Source organism: Chenopodium quinoa, unplaced genomic scaffold (genome assembly GCF_001683475.1).
Source record: "Chenopodium quinoa cultivar QQ74 unplaced genomic scaffold, ASM168347v1, whole genome shotgun sequence".
NCBI lineage: Eukaryota > Viridiplantae > Streptophyta > Magnoliopsida > Caryophyllales > Amaranthaceae > Chenopodium > Chenopodium quinoa.
The window spans coordinates 6736741-6748939 of record NW_018745684.1 but is presented as its reverse complement, the minus strand read 5'-3'; the positions used below and the strand labels follow the sequence as shown (position 1 = coordinate 6748939).

Sequence of the window (12199 nt, the reverse complement as noted above, 5' to 3'; positions counted from 1 at the left end):
GTGGTGCAACTAACCTAAAATGGATTGAGTATACGGATATCATTTGCTTCTAATAATCCCCCTTGGACCATAATCTACTTAGGAGTAGAAAGAATGGACAAGAGATCCCCTGCAAGACGGAAACTATGAAGTAAAACCAAGAATTGAGGAGAATTTTGTTTTTCTATGTTCTAAAGTAAAACACAGCCTCTATTCAAAATTAGGCGACTGAAATAAGCATGAATCACACCATATATAATCTTTATTAAGTGAGCTTCACTCTGTTTATAAAAACTCCAGCATTTCTAGTTTTCTACAACTGACAGCCTTCATAGAGAGTACAATACAAATATCTCCATACCAAAAAGTACTATCGCCTAAACAATAAACATTGAAGCCTCAGAAGTAAAAGACTCGATCAATAGACACAATCACTCACAGGTGGTCTTAATAAAACCATTAAGCCTCCAGTGGAAGCTCTCCAGAGTTGATAATTCTGCATGGCTTGCGAGGACAATCTGATCTGCTTGTTTCCGTGGATTCAAGCTTTCGAACAACATCCATCCCATCAATAACATGTCCAAATACGACATGGCGGTTGTCCAGCCATGGGGTCTGCAAAAAAGTAAATGCAAAGAAATCACAAATCTGGATAATGCTTTCACTTTGATCCTTACGGTATCAGCCTAATATGACATGACTTTGCCAATGTAGAAATGACTTGACTTTCATTTTTGGCTAAGAACACTGGTTGAGCAGCAGCTAAGAAGCTAGTTTTACAGACAACTGAAAAGCCATTTACAAAACACATTACTGGCCACTTGAGCACATTAATAAGCTAAAAACGCGGAAAAGAGGGTGAAAATTCACAAGGGTTGTGCATAGGAAGCATGGTTTTATCCTACTTAAGTCCCAATCCGAATTTTCTTGCATTCACGCAATTATCCTCGTGTATTTTAAAATGTCTTTCTTCAAAAATATTTTCTCAGACATTAAAAAAAAATGGGATATGAGCTGAAATTCAAGAGTTAATCTACTTGAAATTTTTGTTCTGAGAGCTCAGATTTTAAGAGGGTGTTTGAAATTCTCCTCATGTCTTCTACCTTTCAAGTTAGTATCCTCATTAAGAAACAAAAGCTCCACTATCTTAGCCAGGAATATAGGGGAAGGTTACCCTTTGTTAAACAAATAAAAATGGAAAACCTTTATTCAACAAAGAGAATGGAAGACTTTCTCAACATGGAGAAGCAGATGTAAGAGATTGCAAATTTAATAATTCTATAAAAATGCAAGTTTCTAAGCCTTCATTTCATCCCTCATTTGAACACAGAAAGTGTTGGTTTATAAGTCACAACACTCAAATGTAAGGGCAAGTCAACATCAGCATCATCAAGTTGTTAGAGCCCTTGACAGCTAGCATGACTAGCTAGTTAATACTAGACATTGCAGCTACAGGTGTGAGTTCATGGAATATACATATAAAAGTATACCTTAACCAGATTTTAATCTGTTCATTTGCAATAAACTGAAACAAAATTGAGATAAGATCTTTCAACTTACTTTTACAGTGCAAATGAAGAATTGGCTTCCATTGGTACCAGGACCAGCATTTGCCATGCTCAACACACCAGGTCCAACATGTTTCACTGCAATATTAAATAAATAAAAAAAATACATAATTCAGAGATACGAAACTTTCAGAAGTCCTAATTTACAAATGGGGTGGAGCAATCTCTCACTGAGTAACAGAATACCATCTCAACCCACTTTAAGCAAATTAACTGAATAATGTATCATTTTCCCTCTGTGCTACACTTACATGTAAAGTTTTCATCTTCAAATTTGGCACCGTAGATGCTTATTCCTCCGGTTCCCTGAAAGAAGCAGGATTACTCAAACTCGGTCACTTAATGTTACTGATCCTGAAACAAAGCCACCAAGGTAAAAAGATGGGGATAACAACTCACATCTCCTTCAGTGAAGTCCCCTCCTTGAATCATGAATTCTTTAATTATGCGGTGAAAGTGGCTCCCCTTGTAACCATAGCCTTTCTCACCTGTAAAAAAAAAATATATCAGGCATCAACCTTTTAAAGATAGCCTAATCCTCATTTGTTGCTAGGATTAAATATCAGAAGAACAATCTTACTTCCAGAATTATTAAGTCTCATTAAAAAAAAAAAAAAAAAAAGAAAAGAAAAGAAAAAAGGAGAAGAATTTTCTGAGTAAAGTTCAAGAATGGTCTTCCTCCTGTTTGTTGTAAATTTTACTTTGGAAGATTTTCTATCCTAGACAATCTGTTTCTTTTAAACGCGATGGAACAAAAGCCTTTAGTGCCACAGGCCCCGCAGCAATACATTGTAATTGTCTTACTTGGATTGAAACACCTTTCAAACTTTTTTCAACACACCAAATAATGCTGAAAAAAGTACAGAAAAGGTTCTTTCACTTAGTTGAGAAGGTAATCTTTATCACATTACATCTTAGACCAGATAAGCAGATACATGTAGCAGAAAGATAGGAACACAGGATGCGGGACAAAATAACAAATAAAATTTACCTGTGCATAGGGCACGGAAGTTCTCTGCAGTTTTTGGAACCACATCGCCAAATAAACCCATAACAATTCTTCCTGCGGGCTCTCCACCAATGTCTACATCAAAGAAGACTTTTGTCGTCACTTTTGCCTGCACGTCTTGAACCTATTCACAAAGTAAATTTACATCAAAAATCTTAAGTGAAGGACCATGAAAGAAAATTTAATCTGCACACCAATTACAGTTACATAAAGTAATTAAATAAAGCACAAAGTTATGAAAGATTGGATGCAGAAAATTAATGTCTGGAACATGAAATATAATTGTTGGCCACCAACACTCACAACTTCACAAGTCACAGACCTATCTCAATGGGGCTATTTAACCCAAATTTTCAAATTTTAGAGACACTACTCTTTCCCAAACTATTATAGCTACCTGCTGGGAAATTTACTTTATATAAGTAGCCATCAAACTCACACAAAGATAAACCAGTTTATGCATAAAGTCATACACAAGTAGCGGCGGTATCAGGATGTTTGATAGTGTAGTAGATGACTCTTTTCAAATAAACAATTTATCACATATAGGCATAATCAAGTTATACTTAAATATAACTTGATCGTGCATTTGGTAAATTTAACGAAAGTGTTACATTAATACCAGTTTAATGGGTCTAGAAGAACTTAGATTCATTCCATGATTTAAAAGTCCTTTTTTTCTTATTTGCATCAATGAAAATTATCATGACAATCGGCCTTGTTTTCTCGATAAAACCCCTAGTTCAAGTGATAATGATGACTGACTTCAATATTCCACAGTCACACATCATATGCACCACAGTCACACATCATATGCACCCAAAAATATCCAGCTAATATATAAAAGTAAATAAAGAGGAAAAACTCACATCAGTTGCAGAGCTCATACAGCGTATACTACGACGTGGGATTGGAGATGTCCTTGAAACTTTACAGCCAAAGTCTGATGCAGAAAGATTTGTTGATGACAACCTACTTTCTGAGTAGCTTGCTGAAGCAGGTAGGCGGTGAGATTGTCGCAGATTGGTAATGCCAGTAGAGATAGGCAATCTTTGAACATGAAATTGAGTTTTGCAAAAGCTACCCTGGAAATTCCACCAAATTAACACCATTTTTCGCACTACTTATTTCTCAAAATGAAATTAAGAACTAACGTAGATTTCTTTAAACCCTTCTCCCTCCCCTAAACCAGCAGCTCCCAAACCCCATTTCCCACCTTATTGACTGTTCTTAGTCTAACCTTTCTCAACCTTCAATCAATATTTTCTTACTCAGACAATCTTTTTAATTTAATCATCATTTCATAGGAAAATAAACTTCCCCAATGGGGGTCTGTGACAGTTGTTGCTCTCTCACTGTCCTAACTCAAACTGCTTGAAAGTTGAAACTACTCCCGCTACCCCGGTTTAGTCGTTACATTACTAGTTCAAATTACACTATCAACCAGACTATTAATTCGAGACAGTAAAAGATGAAAAAGGGTAAACAAAATTTGAAAATTGCTGAAATTTATAGATGAAATGGATTAATAACAATTATATATCCTACCTAAAGATAGCAAATGCAATTCAAGAATTAACTAATTGACGATGAACAATACATTACAATATTTTATAGGGTTTAATACATGAAATTAACCAGAAGAACCCTCAAATTTGATTCTTAAAAGCAGAAATTAAAAGGGAAGAAAAGTGACCCAATAAAATTGAAATTGAAACTGGAAAGTGAAGAACAAGGGCAATTACCATTTGAGACTGCAAGTTAAGAGCTGAGCAAGACGCCATTGTTGTAAATTGTAACAGACTTTGAAGCTAAAGAGAGAAAATGGGTTTGCAAAATACTGCTTAGAATTGGATAATATTTGGAGGGCTATTTGCCTATTTTCTATAGTTGTACCGTTTGCACTCTCTAAACGCCAAACTACATTCTAGATGTTTCCTTAATTGTTTTTTGGGTTTTTCAATATAGTAATTTGTTAATTTCACTTTTCATATATATCACTTTTCACAGTGTAACCTCAGTAGACATTTTGTTTTCATACGGTAACTTTGTCGTTATCCCGCCGTTAAAAAATTACGTTAGTAGGCCCACTCTCTATTTATTAATATTTTTTTATCGAGTTACGCGTTGGAAAACCTTCCGTTAATGGTTTTGGGGGCTATTTTTTCCTTTAAGATTCCAAATTAAGCTCAGATTTGGCTAAAATAACTTAAATGCCTCGTTTTGCATATTAAGAAATGTCTCGATTTACGTGTTCACGTTTTAATACGCAAAACAAGGCATGTACATTACTTTTTTGTGAAATCTGAGTTCAATTTGGTCCCATAAGAACTAAAATAGCCCCCAAAACCTTTTACGGAATATTTTTCAACACGCAAATCGATAAAAAATATTAATAAATGGAGAGTGGGCCCCATTAACGGAATTTTTTAATGGCGAGATAACGGAAAGGTTACCGTATGGAAACAAAATGTATATTTGGGTTACAATGTGGAAAGTAATATATGTTGGGCCACAACGTAGAAAAACAAAATTAACAGGGTTACTATATAGAAAAACCCTTTTTTTTCTTTTACCAAAAACTTACTTGTATTAATCCATTTGCGAGTGTTTGTTAAGGGCAATTAAGATTATGAAGATTGGGGGCATGTGCGGCAAAATATAGTTGTAGAAGACTAGAGGTAGCTGTTAGTTGTATGTGTAGGTGTCAGCTGTTAAAAATTAATTGTTAGCCGTGAAAATATTAAATTAAATACGAGTGTTTGGTAACGTAGCTGTTGACTAGATATTAGTTGTAAAATTCTAAACATATAGAAGAAAAATTCTAACAGCTACCTAGCTTTTCACAAAAGTTAATTATATTAATTTTTCACAAAAGCTAGTCCAACTACTAAATTCTACTCCCACCACTACATTGTCAACCACTCATTTGTTATTAAGTAATGGTTTGAATAAGTCAAACCAGTAAAAGCTACTGTTGAACACGCCCTAAATTTACCGGTCAAAAAAATAGAGATTAGAATGTAGAAAGGATAATATAAAAACTCTAACTTTTAATTAGTCACAACTCACAAGAGATATAAGAGCAACTCCATTGACAAGCTAATTGTCATATTAGTTTGTCATGCCACATAAGCTTTTAAACTAATTATTATTTGAGCTCCAATGGCTAACTATTAGATTACTATTTAAATGAACCATACCTCCTTAATTTACGTTTTAAAATTTTATTTTATTTATTCTAATTTCTTTATTTTAGCAAGTTTTTTTCCAAGCAAATTGCATTTTCTAACTCCGCTAGTAGCTAGAGATTATTTTATATTGCAAGCAAGTCCCTACCTACAACCATTGGAGTTGCTCTAATAACCCTATAACCTTGCTAGTTGCGCGCTACTCTTTTTTTTTTTTTTTTTTTTTTTTTTTTGTGTGTGTGTGTGTTAAGAGAGCCACAAGGACGAGTGATGAGAATCGATCTTAGGATCACCTGAAACCAGGAGGAAAGCTTTAACCACTTGAGCTATCCCCTGCACAAAATCTCATTGTATATTAGGGATTTCATCTAACAAGGACAAGATTATAAGCCTTGTTCTTTTGAACTTCTGAGCATAGCAGAGCAAGATAGAACAGAGCATAATTCACCAGAGCAGAGCAGAGCAAATTTCAAAACAATAATAATAATAATAATAATAATATTATTATTATTATTATTATTATTATTATCGCATTATTATCATTAATTATTTATTATTATTATCACATTTTATTATTATTATTATTGTTATTATTTTTCATATTATTACTATTGTCATTATTATTATTAATAATATTTACTAATATTACTATAATTATGATTGCATTGTTATCATTAATTATTATTATTATTATTATTATTATTATTATTATTATTTATATTATTATTATTATTATTACTATTATTATTCTTATTATAATTATTTTTATTATTATTTGATTTTTTTTATAGATTTTTTACTCTTTTTATAACATTACAAAATGTGTTAAATAATATAAAATATTAATTATTATCATTAAATATTAGTTATTATCAATTAATATTATATATTAATTATTATTATTATTATTGAATATTAATTATTATTATCTATAAATATTAATTATTATTATTTTTATTTAAATATTAATTATTATTATTATTAATTATTATTTTTAGAGCAGAGTAGGGCAGAGCAAAGTAGAGTAGGGCAAAGTAGATTTTAGCAGAGCAGAGCAGATTTCAGCAAAACATATTTCAACAGAGTAGAGCAGAGCATAACAGCTCAAAAGAACAGGGCCATAGTCTTATAGGAGGCAGCTATGGCCCCACATGACTTAGCTTGATGACTAGAGTAGGAAAATTGCAGCTCAACCTGATTGATCTTAATAGTTTAGGATGAGCTACCGGAAAATTTGCCAAAGTGAGTTTCTTTTGGAAACAATTTCCCAAAGTAGACGCGTGGCGAAACTATTTACCAAACTAAGCTTCCAGGGTAAAACGCCAACCAAGGTGGCGTTTTTACCCTGGACAAATATTTTTAAAAAATTTCAGGCAAGGCAAAAACGCCATCCTGGTTAGCGTTTTTACCTTGCCAAATTTTTTACAAAAAATCAGTTAAAGTAAAACGATAGGACACACTTGTATGGGAAATATAAAGGCACACTTTGTCTATTGATGGGTTCAAACATTGCATGCCTGTTTTGTCTAGGAAATATAAAGCCTTGCATCGATGGGTTCAAACATTGCATGCCTGTTTTGTCTATAGATGGGACACACTTGTATGGGAAATATAAAGGCACACTTTTGGTTTCTACAAGTGTTGATGCTAATTTTCAGGTATTTCCTCTAGCATTTGCAATAGTTGAAGGGGAAAACACCTCCAGTTGGCCGTGGTTTCTAAGCTGCATTCGGGTTCATGTTACTGACCGAGAGGGCCTATGTGTTATATCTGACCGACATGCTGCGATTATTGCTCCAATGAGTAACCACGATGTTAGATTTCATGAGCCACGAGTCGTTCACAAGTTTTGCATTCAACACACGGCCTCTAACTTGAGGATTCATGTGAAGAACAACGACATGAGAGATAGGTTCAAGGCTGCTACTTACCAACGCCGAGAAAAAAAATTTGAGGAAGGTATGCGTTCTATCAGCGAATCTTGTGTCAAGTCCCTAGAGTACATTATGGATGTACCGTTGCACAGGTGGTCCTTGTTTCATGACGTTGGTCTTAGGTATGGTATATGTACTACATATTTCTCAGAAACATATTATAACAATGTGTTGAAGGGAGCTCGTTTTCTACCGATCATGTCCCTTGTCGAGTTGACTTTCCACAGAGTTAACAAGTACTTTAACTCAAGAAGGGATAGTTCACTTGCTAGGCGTGCCAACGGATATGCATACTCACCTAAGGTCACTGCTATTTTGGAGAAGAATAACGGAAAGGCAAAATACCATACAATGGATGTTTATAGCCGTCAGCTTGGTATATACCAAGTACATACACACCGGGGAGAGAGGATAGGCAGAAAAGGGGGTCATAAGCATACCATTAACTTCAATTTGAGAACATGTACAGCAACAAGCCGATGATATTTCACCTACCGTGTTCTCATGTTCTAGCCGTGTGTCTTAAGTATTCAGTTTCTGAGGAACCATGGGTGGACAGTTTCCTACGATCAGAAGCATATGCGAGTACTTATGCCACACAGTTCTGGTGTATTCCTTGTGAGAAGACATGGAGGACATACAGAGGGCCTAAAATCATTCCTGATGCGAGCATGGTCCGAGGACATGGTCGGTCGAAGTCAAAGCGTATACGAAATGAGATGGATGAGACCAGCCGTCCACCAAGCAAATGTAGTTGTTGTCTTCAGGAAGGACACAATAAGAGATCTTGTCCGTTTCGAACGGGCGGTGACCGGTAGTGGTCTTAGTTTATGTCTTATTTTAATACCATGTTGTCTGTATGTTTGCAATTAGGATGTAGCTGACTTCTTGTTTTACATTGTGCACTGAACAGAGATCATGGAGGGACAAGAGCAGGGGCCACCACGAAATGACCCAGGAACAACTGACCCTTCTGTCTTGACACTTCAGGACACCCATCGGAGCCGTGACATATGGGAGCAGGCAGTAAGTTTTCATCTACCAAATATTTAATGTTTTGGCATTTTTTTTTGTTAACTGATCCAACAATGTATTTTTTTGTTGTTGTGCAGGGTGAGCTAGCACGGTGCTTGCTTTGCATGCACCACGTTGGCACCACGGTGGAAGATTGGGTCGTTGACCCGCGTGTGTTATAGTACATCGATTTTGTGGGTTTCGGCGGATTTTAGAGGATGGCCTTCACACCGATAAATCGAGCGTTAATTACTGCGCTCGTTGAGAGATGGAGACAGGAGACTCACTCCTTCCATCTACCAGTTAGGGAGGCCACCGTCACGCTCTGAGATGTGGCGATACTTACACGGCTCCCAGTAGTACATGGTAGGGCAGTTACAGGGCCCATTATACAGGACCCTCGTGGCCTTGTTGAGAGGGTGTTAGGGGTGAGGCCTGAGGCCACCGATATTAGAGGCACAGGGCTGAGACACATATGGTTACAAGAGACATTTGGGGAGTTGCCTCCTGATGCTGATGATGGGGTCGTCCAGAGATACGCTCGAGTGTACCTGTTCATATTGATAGGATCATTGTTTAGTAACAAGAGTGGTAGTCACATACAGTTGATCTACCTACAGGTGTTAGAGAACAACTGGGAGGGTATACGTGACTACAGCTGGGGTAGTGCGTGTCTGGCAACCTTGTATCGACATCTTTGCAGAGCATCTAAGCGAGGTAGATGGGAGATCGGCGGTCCCTTGATTGTGCTTCAGGTACACCTTTACTTTCATACCATTTTCTACCTATTACGTACTTAACGGTGGTTAGACTTAACTAGTGTTTGTTTATTACAGTTATGGGCTTGGGAGCACATCCACGTTGGTAGGCCAGCTAGGCCTGCTAGCCGTCGACGCTAGGAGGAGGAAGACGATCAAGAGCATGCATATGAGGCGCCGCCACTCCCTCCACCAGACTTGGCATACGGTTGTCGGTATGTATGACTTATTGTTAAGATTTCCACATATGGTTTACATTTGCTATTCATTTATCATGAACACTGTTATTATACATGTAATTAGGTGGCTTGTGCGGAGACTTACTCGTGTGCATGCAGCGAGGGGTCTACCATATTACAGAGATGCATTGGACCAGCTGAGCGAGTCTCAGGTGATAGTTCACTTTAAAAACTAATTTAACATCCCGTTCATTATTTTAATAAATTTATTATGATGTTAACAATAGCGTGTTAATGCAGATGACGTGGGATCCGTATGTCCCTGACCAAGTCGATGCCATGCCCCCATACCTTCGTGATCATCAGATGGAGTGGCGTGCCATGACAGTCCTCATCTGTTTTGAGGTAGTGGAGGCTCACCTCCCGGACAGAGTCATGCGACAGTTCGGCCTTTGTCAGGCCGTCCCCGCCTCGTGTGACATGAGTGTCCAGTTGCACAGGACAGACCGACGAGGAAAGGGGGACGTGAACTGGGCAGTTCAGCATGCCCCTTTTATTGACATGTGGGACCAGCGGTTGCAGCACGTCGCGGATGGTGCACCTTTCCAAGGCGTGATAGAGTACCACGATCCATACATGGTATGGTACAGGAACATTACCCGACACTTCATCAACCCTAACTACACCCCACCCTCAACGCATTACCAGCCAACTTTTGGAGACATCAGTGGATATGTGAGTTTTTGGTGTTAGTTTTTTTTTTGTTTCCTATTTATAATTTGTTGTATTATTAAATTGACTGATTCTTGACTAATGCAGGCGTTTGATATGCTTGCTATACATGACGCAGTGGAAGTCTTAAGCATATCATATCCCACCATACCACAGTTGGATGAAATTCAGGCAATGACTGTGAGTAGCTTACGGAGACATGGTCATGGCCATCTTATCCAGGGTTGGGACCAATCACACCGCCGTTCACACCGTGAGGTAGGCGACAGTAGTAGGGGACAGACTCACACGTCCCCTACAACATCCCCGCAGTTTTTTTACGATCAGGAGGATATCACCATCCCCATGTCTGTGCCATACTCATCACAGGAAGGACCATCTTCCAGCCAACAGACTCCTCCCCAGACTTCTTCCCCATATCCTTTCACAACGGTATCTCGGTACTACCGTCGTAGGAGACCGCGATTTGATAGACAGCAATTACGTAGCATAGATGAATCAGGATCTTAGAACTTCCTCTGTTCGTTTGTTGTAATCACATTCTCTAGTACATTGTATCCAAACAAATATTACAATTTTACTATTCATTCTTTTCATTGTACTAGTTGTTGTTGTTGTTGTTGTTGTTGTTGCTAGTGTTGTTAATGTTCTTGATGTTGTGATTGTTGTTGTTATGGTTGTAGTTGTAGTTGTGGTTGTTGCTCTTGCTATTGTTGTGGTTGTCGCTGTTACTGCTGTTGTTTTGATTGTTGTTGTTGTTGTTGTTGTAGCTGCTGTTGTTGTTGCTGCTGTTGGCTGTGGTTGTAGTTGATGTTGGTTGTTGCTGTGTTTGTATAGCAGATAAAAACGCCAACCAGGCTGGCGCTTTATGGGGAGGAATAAAATGCCAACCATGGTGGCGTTTTTGACTTGGGTAATTTTTTAAAAAAAAAATCCAGTCAAGGTAAAAACGCCACCCTGGATGGCGTTTTTTCCTTTACTAAAAATTAAAAAAATTAAATGTCCAGGGTAAAAGCGCCTCCCTGGTTGGCGTTTTACCTTGAAGCTTAGTTTGGTAAATAGTTTCGCCACGCGTCTACTTTGGGAAATTGTTTCCAAAGAAAACTCACTTTGACAAATTTTCCGCTGCTACCATCACAATTAGAACCGATCAATATGGCAACAAAGTGAACCATCCCAAAGAGGAAGACAAAGTTACAATGGAAAACTCAAGGAGGAAGAAAAAAAATCCACCTTTGCACCATAGTGTTCAACATTTGATTTACAAATAGCAAGCTAAGTTTGATTTACAAACATTCATTGCTCTCTCTAAGTGACTCTAACGCTTACAAGACTTTTCTTAAACATAAGAATGTTCAACTATAGTGAAAAAGTGTATATCATACATAGTGAATGTTCGAGCTATTAAGGGTTTTATGAAATAGTAATGAATATAGAAATGTCTAAAACTAGAGCAACATAGACGTGTTACTGTCACCAATAAGTTAGTGTCGAACAATTTGCCACTTCCCCTTGCTTCTAATCTTCATTGGGCACGCCCAACTAATCCTAGAGCAACATAGACGTGTTTTTGTTACGTTCATGCTCACTAGCTTAGCTAAACTAACTACTTGTGTCATAACTCATAAATTTCAAAGGGTGCCCAAAATGGGCAGAATCCACATTCAAAATTTCACTTAATTTATCTTTATTTAATGTCAAACCGTTGTACGCGAGGCAAGTCTCACGACTTACAATAACGAGTCATCTTTATAGTCATATTTATGTTAAGATCTGCAGCAAAGTACTAAATTTAATCAAGGAAAGTAACGCCAATATAATTAGGAAGATGTCAG

The 12199-nt window shown here is 37.2% G+C and overlaps 1 protein-coding gene across 1 annotated transcript; it reads right to left on the bottom strand.

Annotated features, from left to right (window-relative positions):
* Positions 1-208: 208 nt before the first annotated feature.
* LOC110717769 (peptidyl-prolyl cis-trans isomerase-like) lies at positions 209-4454 on the bottom strand. The gene is made up of 7 exons (XM_021896539.1): positions 4302-4454; positions 3426-3641; positions 2539-2680; positions 1947-2035; positions 1799-1853; positions 1540-1625; positions 209-594 (listed from the first exon to the last, which is right to left on the bottom strand). The coding sequence occupies exons 1-7, from the start codon at positions 4338-4340 to the stop codon at positions 439-441; spliced, it is 783 nt and encodes a 260-aa protein (XP_021752231.1). The 5' UTR covers positions 4341-4454; the 3' UTR covers positions 209-438.
* Between the last annotated feature and the right edge of the window lie 7745 nt (positions 4455-12199).

What these genes read in the sequence shown, in the direction of transcription:
- LOC110717769 (XM_021896539.1), bottom strand. Translation starts at nt 4,340, where the DNA reads ATGGCGTCTTGCTCAGCTCTTAACTTGCAGTCTCAAATG. An exon ending in GTATGAGCTCTGCAACTGAT is followed by an intron (nt 2,681 to 3,425) that starts GTGAGTTTTTCC and finishes CTTTGTGAATAG; the next exon opens with GTTCAAGACGTGCAGGCAAA. An exon ending in CTTCCGTGCCCTATGCACAG is followed by an intron (nt 2,036 to 2,538) that starts GTAAATTTTATT and finishes TTTTTTTTACAG; the next exon opens with GTGAGAAAGGCTATGGTTAC.